Raw genomic sequence first — 27,148 nt, forward strand, 5'->3', positions numbered from 1 at the left:
CACCTGCTATTGGACTGGGCAAGGATTTCTTCTTTGACCTAAAATTTTCTTTTCTTGTAATGGAAAATACATATGGGTTTGAGAAGTTTTAAATGTGAAAAAAAAATGCATATTAGTCCTTCTTGTAATAATGTTCTAGATCGGTGTTTTTAAAATTGTTTCGACCAAAACAATAGGAAATCCATTTTATATTATGAGCCAGTGCACACAGATGTGTAAGTGTGTAGGTGTAAAGTAAAAGTTTCATGAGACAGTTCTTACTTTTAATAGGAAAGAAGCACTCTGCTATTTCAATTCTATTCTTTTAAATGATGGCTGATGAAGGACTAAATTGATTTTGTGACTTTTCACTTTTACGTTTAAGAATGTGGGTTTCTTTAAGAACAGCAGTTCTCAAACATTTTGGTCTGAGGAGCCATTTATACTCTTTAAAATGATCAATGAATGTAAAGAACTTTTGTTAATCTGAATTATGTCTATACCAACAATATTCATAACAGAAACTAAGAAATTTAAAACATTTATTTATTAATTCATTTAAAAGTAACAATATTCCCATTATATGTTACCATCTATATTTTAAGGAAAAATAGCTGTTTTCCAAAACAAAAATTTAGCATTGTTTACCTTTTTGCAAATCTCTTTTATGTCTTGCTTAATAGAAGACAGCTGGATTCATGTACTTTTTCTGCATTCAATCTATTGCAATGTTATTTTTGTCAAAGAAAACAAAGAAAATCCTTCTTTGTGCAAGTAAGTGGAAAAGGAAGAAGTATTTCAATAATCTTTCCAGATAATTTTTGATGTTCTTCTTTCATACTGCACCCAAATTCAGCATTTCTCAAAGTCTAGTTCAACATAGGATCCAAAACCTTATTAATATCTCTTCATACTCTGTGACATTAAAATTCATTGGTCTGGGGTGTTTTCCAACAACCAACTCTCTGAGTCTCCAGACACCAACTGAATCCTACAATTCTATTCGGACACCACCTGGAGTTACCGTCAGACTCCACAGGTTTGAGGAGGCTGCTTCCACTTCAGATGCCAGTCACAAATATTGGGCTCTCAGATTACCCACTCTTCCAGCTGATTGGCTACAAGCCAGGGGTTCCCACAACCGCCCTGTTCTCAGTTTTGCTAGAACAGCTTACAGAACTCAGGAGACAGTTTACTTGCTATGACTGATTTATCACAGAGGATACAGCTGGGGAACAGCCACGTGGAAGAGACGCACAGGGGGAGGTATGGGTGTGGTGTGTCTAGAGCCTCCATGCCCCCCAGGTGCACCACCCTCCCAGCAACTCAACGTGCTTGTTCAGTTGGGGGTTTCATCACACAGGCATGATTGACTATTAACTCAATCTCCAGCGCTCTTTCTCTCCCCAGAGGTTGGGGGAGGTAAGGCTGAAAGCTTCATGCTTTTAATCAAGGTTTGGTCTTTGTAGTGACTCAGTCCCCATCTGAAGCTACCTAGGGGCCCACCCAGAGTTGCCTCATTCAACAAAAGACACTCCAGTCAAGCAGGAAATTCCAGCAGATTTAGGATCTTTGTGTCAAGAACTGTGTCAAATACATGTTTCTTGTCAGGCCACAATCAACCAGTCTGTCAATAAACAATCCAAAAAGTAATCATAATGGCTGTTAGCATTACCACTGATTTCAGTAGAAAAATCTTTCAATATTGGGATGCTGTCAGACTTATAGTAGAAGATACAGTTTTTCCAAAAGTTTGAATTTTCACTTGAAATCCTGAATTTTATCATTGGCCACAAATACTCTCAGTTTCTTTGAAGCAAAGGGCTCCCTTAATTCATTTTGGAGAAAATGTCTGCCAACTCCTCAAGACTGTGTAGCAGTAGTTTATCTGTCAGTTCTTCCTTTAAGAAAAAAATGGCATTCCATGAAAAAATGCAGCTTGATATTCTCCATTGCAAACCATGGTCCCAGAGCTTTGGCTCCAGGTGGTCCCATACTCCATACCCACCAACCAGAGGGCTTCTGGGCACTTCCCATCCCATTCCAAAGGGTACGGCTGCTTCAACCTTCAGTGGCACTTTTTGTTTGTGTGTTTGTTTTTACTGCACATGCATGGTGGTTGGTGGTGATGATTGATGAATGCAGTTCAATTTTGTGCCACTGCCTGGATTCATGCCATCAGCTTTCATTACTTTTGCACCATCAGAGCAAATATCTAAATAGAGAAGACAACTAATGTCCTCAGATTATCATGGAAACACTTTCGACATCACAGACCCCCCTAAAAGGATCTTGGTGATGATCAAGGCCCACAGATGACACTTGGAGAAATGCTACATTAGAGATTAGGCTGTTGTTGTAAAGACTGAACACTAATACTTCCTTAAGTTCATTTATAGAAACAAAAAGGAGAACTAGAATGATTTGTAAAAACCCCAATGAAACTATTCAATTACCTTAGTCACCAAAGCAGGAGCCTCTAGAAAGAACTGTATCTTTTAATATTTGAACAGCATCTTAGGAATGCAGTAAACAATAAATTATAATAAAAATTAAAGTAGTTTATGTTTATTGTGTTGAATGAAAAAAAAATGCACAACCTAAAAGTTGAGAATTATGTTTTATTTGGTGGAGTTCCTGAGGGCTTCAAGCCCAGAGACAGCCCCTCAGACAGCTCTAAGCGACTGCTCTGAAGAGGTAAGGGGAGGAGCTGGGATACATGGGCGTTTTGGCAACAAAAACATCAAAGGATTACTGTTATTAAAAAAAAAAAAAACAGACATCTCAAGTTAAGGAATTTAGCACTTTTCTATGTATGGGAAGATGCAAGAGCCTGGGCTCACTGAAATCACTCCTTTGATGTGCACCTTAGCTCTCTAGGGCCAGTGGCCTGTTTTTTCCCATCTTGAGTCCCCTCTGAGTGTGCCGTTGAAGGTGGCTGCAGGGGCTGAGGGCTGGGCAGTGGGCAGCCTGTTTGTCTCCATCCTAAGTGGCTTGTAGTGACTTGATGGCTGTAACATCCTTGTTTACTGATAAGGCAAGCAACATTTTTCATTCACAATTGTAATGTTTCCTGCTGGGGGAGAACAGTGCTAGGTACTTTTAAAGCATTGCCTCCATTACTCTTTAGTATCAAACTCTGGGGTAAATACTGTATAATATCCCCATTTTAGAGATGAGGAAACTGGAGCACAGAGAGATAAAAGCGCTTGACAGGGTTACAAGCTATACGTGGTGGAATAAAAATTTGAACCCACAAGGTCTAATTCCCAGAGCTTGGACCTTTAAACCCTATAGATTATTCAAGGTCACATCTAAGCCCCAAATTTACTCCATGTATGTGTGTCCACTCAGTCCTCAAAGAGAAAGCAAATGTCTCTTGTCAATCATAGTGCCCCAAGAAAGGACTTAATAAACGTCTGAATGTGTGACCAAAAGACCGAGTAAACTGCCTTTCTATCTTTAAGTCATGGTGGTTAGTAATCACGTTAAAAGTGAAATTCTGAAATGCTAAGCCCAATCAATATTTCATTTAAGTCATCCAGGAGGGAACCAGCTGTATAGAAAAAAAAAAAAAAGAAAACTAGTTCCTTGAAAGCTGACAAAAAATTTTATATGTACACACACATGTATATGACCCTGTTTGCCAAATAGATAAATAGTTAAGTAGTTAATAAACGTATAGGTGAGATCAGAACAAAATGTAGTTCACGTTTTCTAGAGCAATAAAACCCCTAACACCATTGGGATTGACCTCTCCACCAGATTCTAAACTCCTAAACCTTATCCACTTCTGCAGGTTAAAAGTTACAACTCTACAGGGCTATGAACTGCCCTGACCTCTACCACTATCCCTTGACAACGAAGTTACATCCCCCAGTCTGTCAGCCAAGGAGTGGGGAGGGGGAGCGGTTTCTGTAAAAGGCCCTGGCGAAGGAAAGCCCTCTTTCACAAGGTAGGCTAATTTAAGAAATGCTGGGAGGTACCCTACGCTCAAGCAATTTGGCCTTTTTCCAAGTTTGCATTTTTTAAAAAATGTTATCAAGCGTGGGATTTCCCCCTCATTGTCACACACTCACCCTGTTTTCTGGGTGGAGACCTGGCGGGACTAGGTTTGGCCGCACGTCTCTCTGTCATTTCCTGGGACATAATCTCGGTTGGGATTTTTTCGGGGTGGGGCGAGGCGCAAGGACTAGGTGGGGATACGCAGCCAGAGGTCCCTTGGCCGCGTCTCCCTGCGCCTCCCCTTGGTCCCGGCGGCGCGGGTGCGGGGCGGGGAAAGGAGGGGGCGGCGAAAGGAGGGGGCGGCGGGGGCGCGCGCGGCGGGGGCGCGCACAGCTGGGCAGGCGGCGCGCACGGGCGGGCGGCGGGGGCCCCGTGGGGCGGCGGCGGAGGCCTCTCCCCCACGAGAGAGCCTCGCGCTCCCGCCTTCCTTCTTCCGCCGCCGCCGCCGCCGCCGCCACATCCCCGGCCGGGAGCGCGGGCCGCGGCGCGGAGGCCGCCGGTGGCGGCGCCGAGGGCTCCGGGCGGGCGGGCGGGCAGGCGGGCAGGCCTCCCGCTCTCCCCGGACTCCGAGACCCCGCGCGCCTCGCCCCCAGGCCCGCGAGGCCCGCGCCGAGCTTCGTCCCCGGGCGCAGAAGGGCCCGAGGACCCCAGCGAGCTTCGGCTCCACGCAGGGTGAGCTCGGGGACGGGCGGGGTGGGGGGGCTTCCCAGACTCCCGGACCCCGACCCCGACCCCACCCCGGGTGGACGGGGAAACGGGGGGAACCGGCTTGTCTTTGCCAGCAACACCCCGGTGCTCTTTGGCGACTGGGGGACCTCCCTAATTCGGGGGGTTCAAGGGTAGAGCCTTCATCATGTTAATTATGCAACGAAGCGGTGTCCTTGCTGGGGATGCTGTGATCCGTAGTTGATTCCCTTCATCTTTGGCTGAGTGTTTGCATTAGTAATTGGGGGCGGAAAGAAGAAGAAAATGTTCCACTCTGGTGCACGGAGCGTGCAGAGAGAGAGAGAGAGAGAGACGGCAGGGACGAAATACCAAGTGCAGCCTTTCCTAAGGGCACAATTAAGCCCGTCTTTGGCGGGTGGGAGGGGAAGGGATGGTTGGAAATGCGAGTTTCCTGCCAGGTAGACTCCAGGGTGCCCTCAGCTCTGATTTTGACAAGAGAGGCCTGTCAGAAATTGGAGGTTGAAGCATAAATTTCTGCACTTCTGGCTGGGAAGACGAAGCAGGTCTTCCAAAAGCTGCGTTGTTTTTTCCCGAGTCCACTCGAAGCAGGAAAGGGCCCGGCACCGAGCAGAAAGCTGCGCAGCCAGGTTCTGGTTAGCTGAGCAGGAGAACTGTCATAAGGGCTTTTTTGTCTGAAACACCCAAAGTCTAGGGCTTTGGGCCATGAAGAGCTGGCTGTTGGTCATTTTTAACAGCCAGAGTGAGAAATGTCTCAGACATTCTTAAAAACCAGGCAGCCCTGTTTAGCTCTGGCCTTATTCACTCTTTTCATTGACTGGGCTGAAAAGAGGAGACACAAAGAAAAACAGTTTTCTCCCTTTCCCCCAATTATAACTAGGGCTTAGTCAATCTTGGGTCAAAACGGAAATTTCAAGATGGAAAGAAAGGTCTTTCCATCCTTGCTCTTGATCTTAAGAATAGAATCTCGAAGAAATACTTGAGAGAAAAATTCTTTCCTTCCCTGGAATGAAAACTGGAGTTCTTGCAAAACTGGACAAGGAGAGGGAAGAATTAGTTAATATCTGGAGCAGTTTGCAGTTATAGTCAGATCATTTTTCAAATGCTTGAGCTTATGCAGTAGACTAGAGACGGGGGGGAGAGAGGTGAGTGCAGGACCTTAGAAATCACAGAAGCCAAGAGAGCGTTTTCTCCTGATACAAGTCTGGAGGAGCCTGCATGTGAGTACATAAAGCTTCATCTTTTCATCTTCGTGACATGAAATGGCTTTTAATTTTAATATTGAATTCATAAGAGTAAAGGGAAACATAACTAGACTGTGCGCTCTGCCTCCCAGGCAGTTTGGACTGTATTGTGTTTTAAATGAACTGAATGTTTAGTTTACCTGCTATCTCTGTTAAATCTGTAATCTCTCTAATTCCATGAGTTTGGTTTGTTTCCAATTACTCATTCATGGTAATGTGGGTAAAATTTTGTCGGGGAGTTATGGCTTGAAGAAATACAAAACCCAGCGAACATCTTGCGTTGAAAGATTTGATCATCTCCTACAGGAATCCTTTACCCAAATCAAACATATAAAACAGGTATAATAGGATTTGATTATTTTGTCTAGAAAAAAGAAGTCATTTTTCATACTAAGTTGCAGGAAAGAATCTTTTAAACAGTTAGCTCTTTTGGTACATTTAGAATATTTATTCATTTACCAAGCCATCTAAAGATGACCCCCTGTATAAGAGACCTGTTGTGCAAAACATACTTGAATAATCAAAGTGGTTAACTGTTTCCTGAGTATAAAGCAAGTTGTAGTCAGTAAATAGATCTTATAACCTTTAATGGTGTTTATTTTTTTTTTAAATTGAAGTAAAGTTGATTTACAGTGTTTTGTTTCTGGTGTACAGCATAGTGATTCAGCTATACATGTATGTATATTCTTTTTTGGGTTCTTTTTCATTGTAGGTTATTAGAGCTTACATAGGAAGGTAGTTCCCTGTGTTATACAGTAGGACCTTGTCGTTTACCTATTTTATATATAGTAGTGTGTATCTGTTAATCCCAAACTCCTAATTTATTCCTCCCCCTTCTTCCCCTTCGGTAACCAGAAAACCATGTTTTCTGTGTCTGTGGGTCTCTTTACTTACTTGTTGTTGTTGTTTTTCAATTGTCCCAAACAGTGACAGGAGGAGCCAAGAACCTCAGACGAAGCAGATACCGCAAGGAAATGTGGATCAGGCCTCAGAAGGTACGGGGAGGAGATGGTGAGCGTTATCTGAGATCTGTGTCCCCAGTGTTCTCACTGCCTCCTGTCTTGTTCCCATGGAGATTTTAGGAAGCTTATTCATATTCTTGGAAATGTTTTCTTAGCCATAATAACAGTAGGAGCTCCCCTTCAGGCAGGGGATTAGGTGACTTCAGTACCTGCCAGGAGCAGTACCTGACCTGCCAGGACCCCTGCAGGGGTGTTTGCCCTTGGTTATTATCACTTGTGAGCCTCTGTCTTCACCTCGCTGTCCCTCTCCAGCTGCCCACGGTGAGGAGTGCGTTTTCATGCTGGTAACTGAGGAGCCCTTGTTCTCAGTACGTTGTAATGACAATGGCCAAGGAGACAAAGGGAATTTCTGAACTTGGATGGGGAGAAACCCTTCCTTTGAATTTAAAATTCACAGTGATTGTTGTAGAACTTTATATATATCATAAATTCATGCCCAGTATTTTATTTTCTTGCATTGTGGTTTAATGCCTTTGTTGATTAGGTAACACAGTGTAGTTCAGAATGGGAAGGTGTGAAAGCGCTGGTTGTAGAGGGTCCCTGGTGCTCCAGCCCTCTGCAGGCCAGTTTCCCTTTTCCATGTTAGTCCTCCCAGGGTTCCCAGGTCCTGGTGCATGGCCATATTTTTTTTCCTGAAGCTTCCTTTAGTATCTGGGTATGCTTTGAGTAAATGTGTTACAACACTGGTTACATGTGTGATGGGGGTGAGGACCCAGGAGTTTCAATGTCAGTCAAGGGCCTTTGTCAGGGCCCTTCATCCAGGCCACCCCCTTGCCCTCCTGCTCACTCCGCACCGGGGGCACCGGCCTCCTTGCTGCTTCTGGGATTCTGGGCCCCGGACCCAGCTCTTTGCTGGGTGGCTGAGTTCTATCCATTGAGCTTGTTCTCAGCATTGTCTCCTCCGAGAGGTCCCCCTTCCTCCCTCACCCTTCTTCATTATTATCCGTGTCAGTTAACATCGTGTGTTTGTTTATGGCCTGTCTGCCTCTATCAAAATCAAGCACCATGGTGGGAGGGGGGTGTTGCTATGTCCCCAGGTCCGGGAGCAGCTCCTGGCTCAGAGTAAGCCCTTAGTAAACACTGCTGAATGTGTGCATGACATTTGGGAAGAAGCTGGGTTTTGGTCTTTGGTTTTTTTAATCTCATCTCACGTCTCTGTCTAGTTTCTTGTCCCTCTGTCTCCTTCACATTCAAGTTGTTGGATGGACATTAGTCCTGGCTACCATCACTGACATCTGCAGGACCCCTGTCTTGTTTTATTCACTTGCAGAGTCCTTTCGAATGCCCTGTCTTCAATCTCATTCCTCTTCCTGCCCCCGCAAGAAATCCCTGGAAAAGTCATCCTTTCCTTTCTCTGTGCTTTTGTAGAATGTGTATTTTTGGTTTCTGTGCCTGTGTTTTTAATTTACATGAATGGCACTGTCATATATCTTATTCTCTTTTTATTGTATTCCCTTTGCACCACGGTTTTGAGATTTATCTGTGTTGTGTGCACCCTAGACCATGTCTAGACCAATTGCTTTTTAAAATTTGTTTAACTCTGTCTTAAACAGGGTTAAATGGGCTTATTTACCACAGGATGAGTGGATGTGCACAGTAAAAGTAGGACTAGAACTGGGCAGGTGGGAGTCAAACTTCAGCACAAATTCAGAAGGACAATGCTTTTGGATGACAACTCAAACACGGGGGGGAAGAGCCACCGGCAGCCGAGCCAAATGGATGAGTTCAAAAAGCATCTTTTTGAAAATGCAAGTGACGGAGAATTTGCACCCAGAGGTGGTAACAGCACGAAAGTCATTGTTGGTCGTTACCAACGTGTAAAATACATGCTATCCTCCATTTAGTTTAGAGACAGGGTAACAGGTTAGGATTTCTTGTGTGTTTAATGATCTCCCTGCTTCCCTGCCCCTGCCCCTACATCTTAAGTTCTTCAACTGTGCTGCCTTATGGGTTTTCAAAGCGCCGGCCTCCTGGCTTGGTTTCAGGGCTGGACATCTTGACACGTGCAGATCCCACCTACTGACTGGAAGTGGGAAGGCTCTGCACACTCCTGTGCTCCCTGCCAGCACCTGGTACACTTTTGGGTTCGCCCCCATTAGCTGCAAGAGGCACTTGGGGAGTTGTCTTGGCTCCTTGGACAAAGGAGAGCTAATTACGGAAAATGTCAGGCTTTTAAAAGGCCATTTGTCACCTGGCTGGAGGGAGAGCAGTGGCCCTCACAGAGCCAGGAAGGGAGGACTGTTGGTGTCAGGCCTCAGACTCTGCAGACAGAAACTGAGCCAGGGCGTTGCCCTTGGACCCAAGGCAAACCCATGGAGAATTTGTGTATTCAAGGAAACAGTGCAGACGGTGGGCAGGCCGGGAGGAGCTGGGGCTCTGCGAATTTAGAATGACTTTCTTTTTGTTTAAAGAAAAGATGGGGCAAATTATCCTGATTTTCCAAGGTCAGCCCAAATCCTGATTTTACAGGATCTAGTTACCTTTGGATGGGAGGGGCTGGAAAAGAGAGTAAGTGGGACCAGTGACGGAGGTCTTTATTCCAGTTTAACCTCTTTAAGCTATGTATTCAGAGCACAGGAAACTCAGGTCACCCGTAGACTAGTTGACAGATAAGCCTTGCTGCCTGTTTTCCTTCTTACCCTGGTGGGCGAACCGCTGTCGTGTTAAAGTGCTTAGAACCTGCATTTTCACCAGACCCCCGGGGCATCGTGTGGCCAGTGAGGAGGGCTGGGGGCCGGACAGCAGCTCTCACCCTGGCCACTCTTGGAATCCTGAGCCGAGGTGTTCAAACATGCCCAGACCCATCCTCACAGGTTCACCCAGACCCTTCTCCACGGGTCGTGTTGTGTTGACTCAGGTGTCCTTGGGCCCAGGGCGTTGCTGTAGTCGTTGAAAGCTCCCTGGGTGGTTCCCGGACGCAGCCAGGGTGGGGAGCTCTGCCCTTGACATACGGTCAGACACCACAGGCAGATGCGTGTGATTGCAGAGCACAGGCCTTGGCCACCTGGACACCCCGCTCTTCAGGATCCGTAGAAGCCCAACCTGTCAGATGCTGTGGCTCTTCCTGGTTCATTCGCAGGTTTTCAGAGGCTTCGAGGGCGATGTGATGTTGAGCATTTAGTCCTTCTGCTTGTGCCCGATCAGAATAGTGCCTGTTCCCTGTGGAGATGACCTTGAGACCAGGACGTGGCCAAGTGGACGGGACGGGGGTGCTGGACATCTCTGACTTTGCTGCCAGAGTAGTAGTTTCATGGCTTTGATCAGCTCACCGCACCCCCACCCCCACCCCTCTTCTCATGGAAAACTCTCTTCAGTGGCTTCCTGGTTGTGTGGTGATGGCTCTCTGGAGCCCAGCCTTGTGTGACCATCTCTGCTGGGGCGGGGGGCCTCATGGCCTTCTGTCGGTGACTCGGGGGTCCAGGCTTGCTCCTGCCTGCGCCTGGGCCTCTGGCCATGCTCTTCTGCTGCCTGGGTGCCCGGAGCTCCACCCCTTCACCCCCAGAGGTGACTGTGCTGTCCTGGCCCTAGTCCTGTCCTCTCGCCATGTCCGCTGCCTCGTCCACATCTTGGATAGAGTCCTTGATGCGGGTGGATCTCTTGTTAGCCTGCCATCTCCACCAGCACACGACACGCGCGCGTGTGTGTGTGTGTGTGCGCGCGCGCATGGTGTTGTAAGTGTGAGATACTGGCCCTGAGGGGCGGGGTATTTGGAGAGGGCCCAGTCTCACTGGTTCTGGTTAACATGTGACTTGGAGAACAAGTCCTGGTTTGGTTGCATTTTTAACCAGCTTTTACCTCGATGGCTTTTTCACTTGAGTCTGTGTGGAATTTGTGAATTTTCTTATTATAGACCATAAGAAAAAAAGTTAAGTGCTTAACAACGGGGCACCTCTCACCAGGGTGGGCCCCACCCCCAAAAAGCAGAGGAAGTGGTGCGGTTTCCCCGCGGCCCCTCCCCAGTCTGTCCGGCCTTCACCGGGGCAGGGACACCCACCTCCCCAGACCCTCTCAGGAGCCGTGCTTGATGTGGGGGAAGCGTCACCCGATGGAGGGGGCCCGCGGGGGGGGGGGGGGGGGGCAGGCAGGCGCCAGCCCGTCTGTAGCACTGACTCCCTTTAAAAGCTCAGATGCTCAGAGCCGTGTGTCTGTAACATGTGTTTGTCATGTTATTCTCTCTGCTTGATATTTTAAATACAATACTAAATCCTTTTTAAAAACTAAAAACTGGAGAAATATTTTGAGATTCAAGGGGGCCTCTAAAGAGTTTGGATCCTGGGGGAGGGGGCCGGGCGAGGCGTTCTCTCGGGTACCTCGCAGCTCTCCTGGGTCTTCCTGATACGCTTCTCGGTTGACACGGTCATTCAGCAAATGACGAAGGTGGCCTTGCTGGTCTAGCCTGGGGCGCACCAGCACCACCAGAGCCCACATGCGTCCAGGGGAACCGGGAGATTTGGGCTGTGATGGGTGCAGGGCGGGAGGTGAGGCTAGGTGAGGTGTTGGAGGGCGACTCGGGGTGGCCAGCAGGGTGAGGTCAGAGAACCTGCCTGTGACGTGCATAGGGAGGGGTGCAGGCCCTGCCTGCCTGGCGTTTATGGGGGCCCAGTGGCTGGGAGAGCGCCCCACCTGAGTACTGGCCTTCCACTGTGACCACCCTCAGGCTCTGTAACCTGCGCGGTGACTGCAGCAGGGCACTGGGCCGTTGGCAGGGCCCATTCTGGTCTGGGTGGCCATCCTCCTGACACCGGCGAGGGCCTCTGGCCATATCTTCTTCTTCCCAAGAGGTTTTGACAGGGGCTAGGGTTTATCCAAATCTGCAGCCCAGCCAGCCCCCACGTGTCCTGGGCGCCCTCCCTGCCCGGTCCAGGCAGGCCGTGGAGAGGGTGAGCTGAAGGTGGGGGCCTTGCAGACCTCCCTTCTCCCAATCCAACGCAGTGGCCGGGCTTGGACGGGGAACGGGCTCTCTGGATATTTTAGTTCAGTAGGAGTTTAGCAGAAGTCTCTTTAGAAGCAGAACTTCCTGAAATAAAGTTGCCATCTGGAAGGAGTTGTTGGATCCTATATTGTAAGTTGTGGAAGACGTGCTTTGGCACCTTCTGTCTCACTGGGGCCTCCCAGCGCGCCGGTGGCTCGTCTGTCCTCACAGACGAGACCACTGGGGCCCAGAGAGCTGTCCAATGACTTCAGGATTAGGAAGGCAGGCGTGGCTTGGAGACTCACTTTTCAACTGACTGGGAGGTAGAAGGCCTGCCTCTCGGCCACCGGGCCCCCCCAGAGGGCAGATGCTGGGAGCCTCATTTTCACGTGAGGCCATTTATTCAGTATCTTCCTACTTTTATCTGGAGGTGAGCTAGCTCGTGTGTGGACTCAAATGATCCCTTCAGAAGACTGGTTCCCATTGGCAAAGTAGATCCTTAAACCCTAAAACCTCCCGCGTGATGTTGAGGAGATGCGGGTGTGAGCAGATCCAGGACCTGAGGGTGGTGGGGCGGGGGGCTCCCCTCGTCTGTGCTCGCATGTCCACAGCAGTTCCCGTGGCAAAGTGAGACTTGCGAGCCTCGGGCCACTCAGCACCCGGGCCCCTTCCTCAGCCTCAGTCTGCCTGAGAGTTAGTGCAAGACACAGGTGCCTCTGTGCAGCCCCCTCGGTACTTGTCTCCTCTCTCTTTACTCGCCCCCCAGCCCACACTGGCCCCTCTGCCCCTCTGTTAGAAAAGGCCTAACGCCGGGCTTCCTCAGTGGGGCACCACTGTGACTGGTGGAGAGGGGCCCCGCCGAGTGTCACTGTCTCGGAGGGACCAGTTCAGCGGACTCAGCACCGAGGGGCCCTGTGCCCTGTGGTCACCGTTTGTGCCTTGCTTATCTCTAGAAGGGAGAGCTCAGTAGCTCAGGTCGCCTGGATGAGAGTCTAGCCTTTCCTCTCTTCCTGGGGCAGACCACACTGTCGCGCTAATTTCTGGGTGTGTGTAAATAAAATAGAAAAATCACAAAGGGTGCTGAGGCACTGGCCAATTTATGTTTATGGAGGGTCTGCTGCAGGCCAAGTGGGTCCTTTTGGTGCATCCTCTCATTTAAGCCTCGTGACCATCCTGGAGGAGGGGGGCCTTGTCTCAGAGATGGGAAGCCAGAGCTCAGAGAAGGGAAGTGACAGAGCTAGTGAGTGGTGACACGGTCCAGGGCTCTGCTCTGTGCCGCACTGCCCCAAGGAGGAGTGGCAGAGGAGGAGAGGAGACTCAGGGACAGGCCTGCTGTTTCAGGCACTTAGAGAGGAGGCGGCTGTCCCCTTGTTGGGTAGTGTTGCCAGATAAAATGCAGGACACCCAGTTAAATCCGAAATTCAGAGAAACAACAAAACACTTTTTAAAATATAAATGTGTCCATACAATATTTGGGACATATTTGCACTAAATACTATGAAGTCATTAATTGTTTATCTGAAACTCAACCTTGACAGGGCATCCTGGGGTTTTATTTGTCTAATCTGGCAGGGACCCCAGGAAGAACACTGGGGTTCTTCCTGCTGTGTGGGGACCTGCCAAGGAAAGTCCAGGTGCTGGTTGCCCGACGGGTGAGCTCCCCATAGCAGGGTGTATTTAAGTGGAGGCCAGAAAACCCCTTGCTGGAGGGAATTCGGGTTGCAGTGAGATCCCAGCAAACAAACACTGTTGAGACAGGAGGAGTGTTGACTCCCTGGGCCCCCACTGAGCTCCGTCCCCCCAGCGTGCACTCTCTGAAGTCACCTGCCATCTGCACCTGTGGAACAGACCAGCTCTCTCCCTGCTGCCTGGGGGTGGTGGACGCCCCACCCACCCACCCACTGGTGGAAACCAGCCCAGCCCAGCATGGTCTTTTCAAATGGTGTGGTTTGGCTTCAAGAAGCCACTGTGTTGAAGGTGACATGAAATACTTTCTGTCTCTCTTGCCTAGAATTGAGTGCAACTTCTTGATTCTTCTGTGTCCCCTGCAGCAGAGTGCGACTTCTGTGACCCCCTGAGGACCCAGGTGCCCTTCGTCCCCCCTGGGCTGTGAGAGCATGAGAAACGCCCACCCCCAGGGTTCCGCGCAGGCCCCGGCAGGCAAGTGCACTTAGACGGAAGCTCGGCGGGGGCGGGTGTGTGTGTGTGTGTGTGTGTGTGTGGTTCTACCATTTCAGAGTCTCTGCATCTCTGTAGGTGTGGCTACATCTTGTCAGCAAGTCAGAATTTTAAACACAGCCTGCTTGTAATGGCCTCCGGATGGCCTCTGCCCTCTGAGAATTACCTGCAGCCAAGGCCCAGCCCGCACCCAGCCCCTTCGTGCCCTGGTTTCCAGGCCCTGGCAGGTGCTGAGTACTGGGGACACGCTAGCCTGAGTCAGAAAGGAGTCAACAGGCCAGCCTGCAAAAGCAAAATCTTATCACGTGACCCAAAACCAAATAGAGATGGGTCTCTCCCCCGCTGTGCCAAGGCTGCCCGAAGTCCCTGCTTCCTGCTCCTTTCCATTAAGGTGTTTTAAATCGGATTTAATTATCAAACTGGCAGCTTGTTGCTAATTTAAAATGTAACATTAAGTGAAGTACTAAGTCAAAACACTCATTGTATTGATAGCAAATTAAACAGTGTTTGTATCGATGCTATTAACTGAAATTCCCTGTTTTGTTTTTTTAAATTACCTTTTGTTTCATTGATTTATTTGTAAGCAGCTGGGCCGTTTTGCTTGTGTTTTCCAGGAAGAATCGCTGAATGGCTGATACTTGACAACATGCACCACCAGTGGCTTCTGTTGGCCGCATGCTTTTGGGTGATTTTCATGTTCATGGTGGCCAGCAAGTTCATCACACTGACCTTTAAAGACCCCGACGGTAGGTTTGCCTCCTCCTGGAGTGGATTTTGGTGAATTCAGACCTCGCTGCGCTGTGGTTCCTGGTCCATCTCAGATGAACTCTGGCACAGGATCAAAGGACTCTGATGCCAGGAGGGACCCGCAGGTCGGGATGTCCAAATACTTGGTGTTGCAGAGGTTTGAGAGGGAAGGTGGACAGGGTGGAGGGGTCCCCCATCACCTTCCCTGGGGGCCCCAGAACAGGCTTTCCTTGGGGGCTTCTTTGGTGTCCTCCTCGCAGGCTCTGGGTTTGGGGACCAGCCCTGCTTTGTGTTGTTGTGAGATGTGTGTGCACCAGTGCTGCCTGCTGGCCGCCACGTGTGTTTGAAGGTCACCTTCAGCGCCCAGGAAGGAAGGTGGTCTAAATGTCCTCAAGGATGCCTTAACTCCCCATGACCTGACGTAGGCATTCAGATGAGGACGTAGAAACAGCACCCAGCCCAGCCTTGGAAGAGCTGTGCCTGCTTCATGCACTTATACTTCGCTTCCTGGGGCCTTAGTGTTTTGTTTATGAAATGGATGTGCTCCCTGCTCTGACGGCTCCGAGCCTGCATGAGGCCCTGTGAGTAACCTGTGAGGGGCCCTGGGGCGACCCCTTCAGTGGCAGAGTGAGGAGGGTGCCAGGAGAGTGTTGAAAGGACTGGAGAGCAGCCCTGGATGGCCCGGGGATGCCTGCCTGGTAGAGAGGGAGCACCCAGCATCTTTATTCTGCAGAGGCTTTGCGTCTCCACCTGCAGTGGGGCCCGTGGGGCAGGGGAGTGAGAAGGCTCACACCAGGGTTTCCGGACCTACTCCTGGGTGCTGCACACCTGCACCATCTGTGTGCCCTGCTCGCTCTGCAGAGCCCCAGGTGGATCCCCGGCTGCACCAAGGCTGCCCAGTAACCGCCCCCACCCCCCCATCCTCTCTGTGGAGGAGCAATGCGGTTGGAGAGCAAGTCTGCAGGCAGAAGAGGGAGGTGCTGAGATTGGGCCCCAGGGAGGTTCTCAGCTCCCGGTTTCCACTCAGTAACAGTTAATAGGCCCTTACTGCTCAGGGCCCCGACATCTCGTCTTTCCAGAGCCCTCGGGAGAACCTGAGAGGTTCACAGCCTCGGGAAGGTGGAATTACACCTGCAGGCATCTGGGTGGCCAGGAGCATCACAGAGCATCAGGGATAATCGCGGTCACACTGGGGACCAGGGCCTCTGTCAGGACAGCACAGGCCCAGCTTGGAAGGCTGCTAGAATTTGAGATGATGTTCTCAGCCTGGCTGTTTGGTCCTCCAGCTGCTTCAGCACCGTGAATGTCACCAACAGAGGAGCTCCTTGTTAAGAGTTAGAGCAGTGGGTCTCATTCCCAAGGCACTTAAAATCAAGTGGGAACTTTGTAAACCTCCTGTTGCTGGGTCCCAGCCAGAGACCAGGTGACGGGACTTCTAGGAGGGGGACCCAGGTGAGGAGCACAGATGAGATCGTGGTTGAGAAATTGCCAGAGAAACAGCTGCTGAGAACGTGAGGTGGTGTCACTGAGAGGCCACACGTTTTATTCGTGGTTCCCTTAACTGTCACCTTCTGGGAGGGGATTCAAAAGCCAGGTCATGAGGTTAAATTGTTTGTGGTTTATTTTATTTAAAAGCTAGGGGCACATGTAATACACTTTACATTCCACTAAAACAAGTAAATACGATGCATGCCTCTGAGTCATAATATGTGGCAGGACAGCCTCTAAAGAGCACCTCACTTCTTGGTGGCATCTGATGAACGAAGTGTCATTCTGCTTGGATGTGGTAAATTTTATGCTGGATGTTTTCAGAAAAGTGTAGACGCTTTGGGGGCGGGGGGGTGGGTGGGCTGCAGCAGAGGGTGCAGAGTGTTGGTAGTAAGGACCCAAGACGACTAGGTTTTGATTTCTTTAACAAAGTGAAATATGCCTTTGTCTCTGCTTTGTTATGCTGATTTTATGCTTTTATTCAATGACTACTTTTTCTTTCTAATTGTGTATTTAAGCTTTGCAAAATTTTGAAAGTAAATGTTTCTTTGATTGTAGAGATCTGAAAATTATCTTCAAATTCTACCCAGAGCTTTGCCCCAAATCTGTTTGTTACAAATTATGACTCTGGTCTAGCATTTTGTGAGGGTCCTCCAGTCTGATCTCACTTCCTGTGAAGTTTGAAAATAATGTGCAGTTGCTGACTTGACGGCTGACTTGGCTTTTCTTCCAATTAAGCCTTTAATTTTGAGATCGTTGTACATGGAGATCACTGCAGCTGTAAGAAAGAACAAAGAGATTTCTCTGTACCCTTTACTCTTTTACCCCAGTGTAACGTGTTGCAAAACTACAGTGCGAAGTCACAAGTGGGGTGCTGACAAGGACACGGTCAGGATGCAGGGCCTCTCCATCACCAGGGCCCCTGGGGTTGCCCACCTCCCTCTCCCCATCTCCCACCCTGCTCTCTCCCCCTCTTGACAACCACTAATCTGTTCTCCTCTCCATAATTTTGTCATGTCAAAAATGTTATATACAGAAGGGGGGAGGGTGTAGCTCAGTGGCAGAGTGTGTGCTTACCATGCGCAAGGTCCTGGGTTCAATCCCCAGGACCTCCATTACATACATACATACATGCATACGTACATAAACACACAAACCTAACCCCCCCCCCACCGAAAAAAAAGAATGTTATATACAGTATGTGACCTTTGGGGAATTGGCTTTTTTTTTTCTTTAATTCAGTAATTCCCTGGAGAGTCATCCAATTTATTGTGGGTATCATTGTTGCTTTTTAGTGCTGAGTAGTATTCCATTGTATGGTGTACCTCTGACTGGTTAACCATTCATCTGTTGAAGGACAGCTCAGTTGTGTCAGTTTGGGGCTGTTAGAAATAAAGCTGCTGTGAGCGTTCGTGTGTAGGTTTCTGTGACATAAATTTTCATTTCTCTGGGATAAATGCCCAGGAATGCATACCCTGGGTCATATGGCAGTTGAATGTTTAGTGTTTAAAGAAACTGCTGCTTCTGGAGTTTTCTGGAGTTGCTGTACCGGTTTACATCCCCACCAGCAAGGTATGAGTGACTAGTTTCTCTGCATCCTCACTAGCATTTGGAGTTTGCACTGTTTTTAGTTTTTGCCATGTTGACAGGTGGGTAGTGCTGTCTCACTGTGGTTTTAATTTGCATCGGCCTGATGGCCGACGAGGCAGGGCACCCTTTCATGTGTTTACTTGCCATCCATAGACCTTCTTTGGTGGAATGTCTGTTCCTGCTTCACCCATTTTCTGCTCGGATTGTTTGCATTTTTTACTGTTGAGATTTGAGAGCTCTTTACATATTCTAGATACCCGCCCTTGGTCAGCCCCACGGCTTACAGACACTTCCTCCCAGTCTCAGTCTGTAACTCATCTCCCACCCTCTGCATGGGGTCTTGTGCAGAGAAAAGTTTTCAGTTTTGATGGGATTCAGTTTATTGATTTTTCCAAAGATTTTCTCCTATTTTTTTCCCCCAAGTTTCATGTTTTACACGTAAGAGCTGGTCCACTTGGAGCTTGTTCTTGGAAGGAGTGTGGGGTTGAGGGAGCGGCTCCCTTTCTGTCTTTGGGCGGTGCCCCACCGGCTGCTCGGGCGCCGCTTGCTGGAAGGACTGTCCGTGCTTCGCACGTGGGCAGCCATCTCCCGGGTGCGTTTGTGTGGGTCCCTTCCTGGGCCTCTGTGCTGTGGCACTGCTCCGTGCGTCTGCTGCTGCTGAGAAGACGTTTCAGCCTCTCTGTCTCCCAGCCTACAGCGCCAGGCAGGAGTTCCTGTTCCTGACAGCCATGCCCGACGCCGGGAGGTCCCTGGGAGAGAAGCGCTTTCCAGAGGAGCTGAAGGTGCGTACAGCCAGGCAGCGGCGCTGACCTCTGACCCGTGCACAGGGGAGCAGGGCTGCCCCTTCCCGTGTGTGCCTGCCCACCCCCACCCCCGGGCCCAGCGGGTCCCCATCCCGGGGGAGTGGCTGCCCTCTCTCCGGGCCCTTGTCACCTGGTTACTGTCATCCTCTGCTTGGTGGTTGTCACTTCTGCCCGCTTCTGCTCACTTTTTAGTGTCTCACGGGAGGGGCAGGGTCCCATCTGTTTTCTGAGCCTCACGGTGCCTCGTGCACCGTGGGTGCGCCATCAGATGTCAGGCTGGTCGAGCCGAGAATGAGCCTCGTGGGGAAGGGACTGGGGGTGCTGGGCAGGGTGGGGAGAAAACCGGGGATGGAGAAGATCTCCAACCCTGGATCCTGGGTATCCTGGGATTTGAGAGTTAGAAGGGCAGCTCATCCAACCTTCAGGAGGTGAGGATGAGAAATCTGAGTTTAGGGGAAAAGGCTGATGGTCCAAAGTCACGGGGGCATTAGCAGCAGAGCCCGCTGCTGATCGTCACCCAGAGCTCAGCTCCCTTGACACTCTGCTTCCAAGGCTGTCCCCTCAGGCTCCCTTAGCACATAAATTCCTCACCATCCCCCAGCCAGGATGAAGGGCACACTCCTGAGAGCCCCACCCCTTGCTGACCCCTGTGCTGGACCTGGAAGGTTTAGGTTGCAGTCCAGCCCGAGGAGATGAAATGAGTAGAGCGAGTTCTACAGGTGGTTGTCAGACAGAATTAAGCCCAGAGGAGGGACAGTCCTGCCCGTGGTCTGCAGTGAGCGGACAACAGACAGAACCCAGCAGAGGGCAGACTGCTCGGAGTCAAGTGCGGTCAGAGTTCACTTCTCACAGGATGTTGGAAGGACAGACAGAGAGCAGGTCTGCAGGACCTCTGAGACGGTCCTGGATCGTAGCATTCCAGGGCAAGGGACGAGCAGGAACAGACTACAGATATAAGAAACCAAAACCAACCCCCTTCCCCAAACTGTAGAAAACAGGAGGCTGGCTTTAGTAGAAAGAGTTAAGGAAGTTAGTGTGTAGTTACTCATATCAAGAATGACCAAAGGCCGTGTAAGAGTTTTGCAAGAGGAATGCAGTCTTTGAGACAGGAGCGCCCAGGGTGCCACAGCCGTGAGGGAGAGCGTGTCGCCCAGCGGTCACTAGGGGATGCGGGGGGTCTTCCTGAGAGACTGCTGGTCTGCAGGACTTGCTGTGGGGGGAAATACTGCACCTGACGTGCTTCACCGTGCACAGAGTACTTCCCTGGGGGTTAGTCTTACTGGTTCTCACTAGCAGCCCTCGGAGGTGCAGGTGTTTTTTCTCGTCTTGCACGTGGGAGATGTGATGCTCGGGGAGCTGGCCCGTGTGTCAGGACGGGGCATGGTGGCCTGGACTTTCTCCGGGCTCAGTCCTCGTCTCTCCCTGCCCAGCCCCAGTTCTCCTCCAGCTCAGTTGCAAAGTGATGGAGATGGGGAATGGTGATTAGATGTGATTCTCTGAGACCAAGAGTCATTAGATGTTAAACTCTGTATACATTTGCCCAAAAGTTTATAAAGACCATGAGATTACACTAGATTATCTAATATTAGATTATCTTCAGAACAGCCACCATAGGTGTGGACAGCAGGTCCTCAGGTGCAGTCCTCATGCGTCCACTCAGGGAGATGCTCGGGAGAGCGAGGTGGCAGAAAGTGGCCTTCACTGAGTCCCTTAATGAAGAGTATCCCGCTGTTTCCAGGACACCCTGGGCCTTAGCACCCCCAGCACAGTGACAGGCACAGCCCCATCACCTTGGCTTGTCCAAGCCGAGGATGAAGAGACAGAGTGTCAGATGTCTCTGGCTGCACCGTGGTCCAGCACATCCAAGCAGCCTGCACCCTGGGCCCCCGCTGTCCTGCTGTGTCCATGGGGGCAGCTCCCAGGCTCTTACCTCCTCGAGTTAACAATGCCCAGCACAAGGTGAGGGCAGGGTCCTCTCCCGTGTCTGCTGATGAAGCCCTTGTGTCTGTTTTGCCTCCATGACCTGCAGCCGACCGGGAAGATGGCGTCAGGCAGCCGGCTTGTCCAGCCCCTGGTCTACGTGCAGCGCCTGGAGCTCATCAGGAACGTGTGCGGGGAGGAGGCCCTGCGGAACCTCTCACACACCGCGGTCTCCAGGTTTGTCCTGGACCGAATATTCGTCTGCGACAAGCACAAGATCCTCTTCTGCCAGACTCCCAAAGTGGGCAACACCCAGTGGAAGAAAGTCCTCATCGTGTTGAACGGTGCGTGCAGCGCCCGGCGATGCCCGTCCTCGCTGACCCTTGGGGTCCATGTGGAGGGTCTCACCGTGGCCTTGGCAGGGGAGGTGGGGGAAGGCAGCAGAGGGGAGCCCGGGAAGGCTGGTCACTTACAGACAGCTCTCTGGTGTTTTTCCTGTTCGTGTTGTGCATTAGGTTTTAGAGGGGCTTCACCCAGACCCTGCTGTTTTCAAAAGGCCACACCTACGATCAGGACCCGCTGCCTTCCCCATCTCAGACTGCCCACCAGGGGGACCCCTTTTCTTCTTTTCTTCGGTCACTGCATTGATTCTCCCGAGTCATTAGCTCTGTCCTGGGAGGTCGAGGCCCCACACTCACTGAGCCCCCCTGCAGCTGCCCTCCTGGTGGCCCTGCTGAGCTGGGAAGGGCCCACTCTACACCCAGTGCCGGGGAGGGCAGCCCAGCCAGTGTGTCTGGGGCCTCCCGCCCGCAGCCTCTTGGGCAGAGAGAAGTCGGCCCCATCTGACACCCAGCATCCGTATTCAGAGGATTTAATCAACTTGCTTCAGGAAGTCTGATGTTTACTTGGGAACAAATTAGATCACTGAGAAGCACCCTGACACACTGCAGGTTCTGATTACTCACAAATCTTTTCAGACGCCATGTTTGTTTAAACTCCAATTATGCTGAACTGACACAAGGTAATTAGGGCTCTGTGTGTTAAACTCAGCTTCGAAAGGAACATAGTTCCAGTGGACAGCAGTGTGGGTCCCGGGGCAGGAAGCAGACCTCAGAGCCCCGAGGGGCCCCCAGACCCCCAGGCCTGCCGCTGCTGTCAGAGCTGGTGGTCAGAGTTGGCTGTCGGTGGTTGGGGAGCAAAAGAGAAACACTGCCTCGTCTTCTGGTACATTATTAACGTGCGTGAGTAATCTGACCGCATGTTGGATTGTTGACATCAGAGAATGAGGTTACAGATCAAATGTGCCGCAGTCTTACCCACTGGCCACCACAGTATGAAGCATCAGACTTTAAGGAAGAAGAACCTGTTTACAAGGTCAGGGTGAAAGCAGGAGCGGTTTGCCGGGCCCTGTGACTGGCAAAGCACAGTTCTGGGGCTGCCATCAGCCGTCCTGAGACGCACCTGCCGGGGGACAGGTGCCAGAGCTGGCTCTTTGGTCGGCCCCTTGAGAGCAGGCGTGCGCCGGGCTGGTGTTCCATCCGCAGTACTTAGCACGGGGTTCTGGATCGGGGCTTAGATATTCTGGGAGGGCTGTGGCCTCTGCTCAGGCAGCCCAAGAGACCCTTCCCTGCAAGACTTGAAGGCAGCAGAATTAACACAGACGGACATGAAGGGTTGCCGAGGCCTGCTGGCCCCGCAGCACGATGACACCACATTTCCATTTGTCTGAGTAGAGAAAGGAGTGAGACACCTGCCCAGCGCCTAACCCCGGGATGGGCCCCAGGTTCCATTCGGCAGCAGGACATGGTGTTGTGGCTCTTGGTCCCACCCTGCCTTCTCAGACCTTTCCTGTCCTCCTGAGTCCTGCTTCAAATACGTCACGTCACTCCCTCAGCATTAGCCTGGCTTTTCCAGCACCAAGCATCCTTTCCGCTTGCCGGCCTGGGGTGCTGGGAGGTTACCTAGGAACCCTGAGGCCCGGGGATGCTGCGCTGGGAGCGATGGGCAGTGTGCGTGCCACGTCCTGCTCCTCTGGCTTTTCTCCCGTTTCCCAGGAGAAGAAGGATGGCTGGTCTTGGACTTCTGTGGGCAGGCAGTGATCCTCCTGTCACAGCAGACTGAACCCATTTTAGTGCTTGGACGTGTGCCCCTTGCTCCTCCCCTTCCTCCTCCTAACTCATCTGTTTCCTCTAGTTACTTCTGGGTCACCCAAAGCTCTGCTTCACCCTCAACCTACCCGCAGAAGCAGGTGAAGTTCGAAGGCTACAACGTGGCTAGTGGGGATGGCTTGTGGGGAGCACGGGCCTGATTTAGAGACAGGGCAGGGCCCCTATGGCAGCCAACACTCCCTCTCCCTGTTTGCTTCCCAGGAGCCTTCCCCTCCATCGAAGAGATCCCCGAAAACGTGGTTCACGACCACGAGAAGAATGGCCTCCCGCGCCTCTCTTCCTTCAGCGACGCGGAAATTCAGAAGCGGTAGGAGCAGGGGGTTTGGATGGGGCTCCAGGCTCAGTTCTGTCCTCGCGCTGTTCCCCAGATCACTCTGAGGGCTGCTGGTTTGTGTTGGTGAGAGACCGCTGGGCACATACCCAGTGTTCAGCGCATTTAAATTCTCTTTATGAGGGTTTCAGAATGTCTTCTCCACCCCTGACCTTCTTGCCGCCCATGAAAAGGAACATTTCATAATTGTCATGTTACTGTTCTGCTTTGGTTTTGTTAAGCTCTTTGGATTTCTTACTGAATATGCCCTTTATTTCATAAGAAAGGGATTTGGATTGCAGGGAACCCCACTTCGTTTTTCATTTTCTCCAGAGGTGTTATGCCTGCTTCTGTGGCAGCCGCCCTGAGGCGCGATGTGGGGGCTGGACCCCCGCACAGGCAGAGAGAAGGCCTAGCCGGCCACTGCAGGGATGGAGGCGGGCCTCGGAAGAATCCTGCAGCCGACTGAACAGTTCTCTAGGTGGCTCTGAATCGGCCCCATAGAACGAGGTTTCAAAGGAATAGATACATAAGCAGCAAGTAAACATCACCGAGTGATCTTTGACCCCCCTTGCTGCTCAGCGGCTTCTGGTGCTGGGCGTTCCTAACCAGAACCGCCTCGGAACGCAGGTGTCAGAGGCCAGATCAAACCCATCCCCCACCCCACCTCCCAGCACCGGGCTCGGGGCTTTTGTGAGGGTAAGGGGCTGAGCCGTGCGGCTCTGAGAGTGTCCCCGGCCTGGATGAGTACATGGAATTGCAGCAGTGTTGTCATTTTGTCACTGTCACTACAGGGCCTCCACGCAGGTCCTGCCACCACCGAAAGCTCCCCAGACCCCTTCCCCTCAGCTGGATTCTGAAGTCCCACCCCCCTTCTTCCTACCCCCGCCCCCATTTTTCCTTCCTGGCAATTTTGAATTGAGTTTTTGAAGACATACCCTTAAAGTAACTTTCTCTGGCTCAATTAGGGTTCCTGCCCTTTCGGTTTTCTGCTCAAGAACAAAACGTTTAAACATTCCTAAAGTTTTGAGTTATTCAAATTAAACAACACATGGGTTAAACAGGGGTCCTCACAGTGGCCCCTGAGGGCAGTGAGTACTGTGGTCTTAGACAGTTAACGTTTCCGAGGCTCCTGTTCCTCACCTGGAAATGGGCTGATGGCAGGATCTGCCCCCAAGTGTGGATGAAGCGAGAGCCACATGGGATGCACTGGTCCCAGGGCTCCCGGTGGCTGCTGCTGCTCCAGCTGTTACTCTTCTCTCTCCCCACTCACAACCCACCACCACCACCGCCAGTAGCATCAGGTTAACTTACTCTTTATCTTCATTTTCTTCCTTAGCTTGAAAACATACTTCAAATTTTTTATTGTAAGAGATCCCTTTGAAAGACTGATTTCTGCGTTTAAGGACAAGTTTGTTCACAACCCCCGCTTTGAGCCTTGGTACAGGCATGAGATTGCCCCTGGCATCATCAGGAAGTACAGGAGGAACCGGACAGAGACCAGGGGCATCCAGTTTGAAGACTTTGTGCGCTACCTGGGTGATCCGAACCACAGGTGGCTGGACCTGCAGTTCGGGGACCACATCATTCACTGGGTGACGTATGTGGAGCTGTGCGCACCCTGCGAGATCAAGTACAGTGTCATTGGTCACCACGAGACCCTGGAGGATGATGCCCCATACATCCTGAGAGAAGCTGGCATTGACCACCTGGTGTCCTACCCCACCATCCCCCCGGGCATCACCGTGTACAACAGAACCAAGGTGGAGCGCTACTTCCTGGGTGTCAGCAAGCGTGACATCCGGCGCCTGTACGCACGTTTCGAGGGGGACTTCAGGCTCTTTGGGTATCAGAAGCCAGATTTTTTGCTGAACTAACATGTAGGACTGTGAGTTCAAATATCTTAGACCAGAGGCTAACCAAGTGGAGATCTGGGCACAGAAATGACCCTTCCTCCATGACACGCCTTCTGAAGACTCTGTGGCTCCCACAGACCCGTGTGCTCCTCGACTGGTGAAGCTGGACCCTGACCGTTACGATGAGGGCCCTCGCCCCCTATCCGCACCAGTGCCGTCAGGCATTTGCTCTCCCCAGAGGGAAAAGGATCAAACATCTGCAGTCTAACAGACAGGAGGAAAAAATCCCACAAAGCCTAGACTCCTCTCTCTCAGACATACTCGCAGCTCCCTGGAGGCGGGGGCAGGCCTGTGGGCCCCCCCGGGTTGCAGGAATGGCATCCCGCACTCGCAGGAGAGATGGAGAAGCCGGTGGTCTGCAAAAACCATGGGGGCCGGTACAGGATCAAATCTGAGTCACAACATTACACCTCTGGCTTTCATCTTGGCTCCACGGTAATCACAGAGGCAAATCATTCTTTCCACGACTGTTCTGTTCCTGAGAAATGCAGGGATGACCCCAGGGCACTTTTCAGGGGATCTGTCTTTTCAGAATACACACCAATGTGCTGCTAGTCCTGATTTCCAAGCCTCTGCCTGCCACGTGATCATCTCATTCAGCTCGAGAGACATATTTTGGAAAGTGAGGGGGTGTATAGTCTTCCCACCTAAAAAAGGGAACTTCTCCGGGGGTTTTAAGGAGAACGTGGAAGAGGAAGGGCTGGTGGGGAGCTGGAGCTCAGGCTGCGGTGGGCCTGGGTGCCTCCATCCTGATGACTGTCCACCTCTTGTCTTTGATGGTCCCGTGTGGATGGGCAAGGGGTTTCTCCCCCCGCCTCCTCCAGGACCAGGGCTTTCCCAGGGGCCTAAGGCAAGCGCAGGCAACATGCCAGCATCGCCAAATCCGTGCAGTTTACACATTTCAGTTTCCTTTCATCTCAGCCAAATGTGCACCCCTGGACCCATGTCTGATGATGCCATCGTCCTGGACTGTAAGTTCCATAATTAAGTTCACCAGCAATAAAATCCTGGGCAGAGGCAGCCCCAGTGATGCATCTTCTGGGTGCCGAGGAGCAAGCCAGGGCCAACAGTTCAGATGCTGTCTGACAGCGAGGCCCTTTGAGAGACGGGACGGTTTCCCTGTGAAGAGTCCCAAGTGCCCGGCCTGCACCGGGCCCGCGGGCCCAGCTTTCCTCCAGGCAGCCGTCTCCTTCCCTTTCTCAGGTCGGCCTCCTGAGTTTGTAAATGTGAAAGTAAAATAAAATAAAAAATACGTGCCAAACCCGACACGGGCTGCACTTCTGGGGGAGATGCTGTGTGGACGCGATGGTCCCTGAAGCCCATGTGGTGGCTGTTGGTGACCGGATGGCGGAAGGGAAGCAAAGCTCTGGTGTGACCGCCTGTGATGCTGACGAATGTCCACCTGGTGGCCTTTCGTCCTCAGCTGACCTGCACGGGATGTAGCACCAGTTATTTCCCTGTGGAATTTGAGCAAAGTCCTGTTAAACACATTTCACACCGGATGAGTTAATTGATTACCTCTTTCCTATTGGAAGTGTTCACAGTCTGAATGATAGATGTGAATTTAAGGCCTTAAAGTTAGTCCCAATTAAAAATATCCTTTTCTCTCAGAAAAAAAAGGTTGGACACCTGGGTGCCCTCCACCTCAGGACCCTGGAAATTAGATTTGGGGCATTTTCCTAACATTTTGCAAAGCAAGTAGAAAGGGCCAGCAGAAGGTCTGGACGTTTCTCAGCTGGAAACAGGCACTCTCACCCCAACCCCCTGCAGCCCCTGACCCTGCCAGCTGGGCCCTTCCCCTCCTCTGGGGTGGCCAACTTCCTTCCATCTCCAAAACCCACTTCCTGCCTCCAGGGCCCTATGAACAGGTGCCTTTTCCCCTGTCACTTGGGGCAGATTTTCCCTACGCTGCTGCCCAGAGGGAGTGTTACAGACGCCACCTGGATGAACCCAGCGGGTCCTTCCTGCAGCGCCTGGTCCTTGTCTCCCTTGACCTGGGCAGCTGGATCAGCCCGCGCCCCACGCAGCTCCTTGTGCGGGTTGAGGGAACCTTTAGGGCTTGCAGGGCGGGGCCCCAGTGTGGGGTGGGGTCAGGGCTGTGCCACCGCCAGGGAGGGGCACCAGGATCGGGGGCATGGCTAGGAGTGTCTCCGCTGGGCGGGGCAGAGGTCATCCCCAGGAG

The 27,148-nt window shown here is 51.4% G+C and overlaps 1 protein-coding gene and 1 non-coding gene across 3 annotated transcripts; both read left to right on the forward strand.

The window, feature by feature from the left end:
* The first annotated feature begins 4,349 nt into the window (after positions 1-4,349).
* On the forward strand, positions 4,350-26,232 carry CHST10 (carbohydrate sulfotransferase 10). Of its 2 annotated transcripts, none has more exons than XM_074354407.1 (8): positions 4,350-4,656; positions 6,840-6,907; positions 13,898-14,010; positions 14,643-14,770; positions 18,540-18,631; positions 20,682-20,916; positions 22,942-23,047; positions 24,390-26,232. In XM_074354407.1, the coding sequence occupies exons 3-8, from the start codon at positions 13,964-13,966 to the stop codon at positions 24,925-24,927; spliced, it is 1,146 nt and encodes a 381-aa protein (XP_074210508.1). In that variant the 5' UTR covers positions 4,350-4,656; positions 6,840-6,907; positions 13,898-13,963; the 3' UTR covers positions 24,928-26,232. The 2 variants fall into 2 exon arrangements, with proteins under 2 accessions (XP_074210508.1, XP_074210509.1); XM_074354408.1 differs by lacking the exon at positions 4,350-4,656 and adding an exon at positions 5,072-5,888.
* Positions 17,302-17,374, forward strand: TRNAG-ACC (transfer RNA glycine (anticodon ACC)). Its single transcript has one exon. It is a non-coding gene; the product is annotated as a tRNA-Gly (tRNA).
* Positions 26,233-27,148: the final 916 nt, after the last annotated feature.

Source organism: Camelus bactrianus, chromosome 28 (genome assembly GCF_048773025.1).
Source record: "Camelus bactrianus isolate YW-2024 breed Bactrian camel chromosome 28, ASM4877302v1, whole genome shotgun sequence".
NCBI classification, from domain to species: Eukaryota; Metazoa; Chordata; class Mammalia; order Artiodactyla; family Camelidae; genus Camelus; species Camelus bactrianus.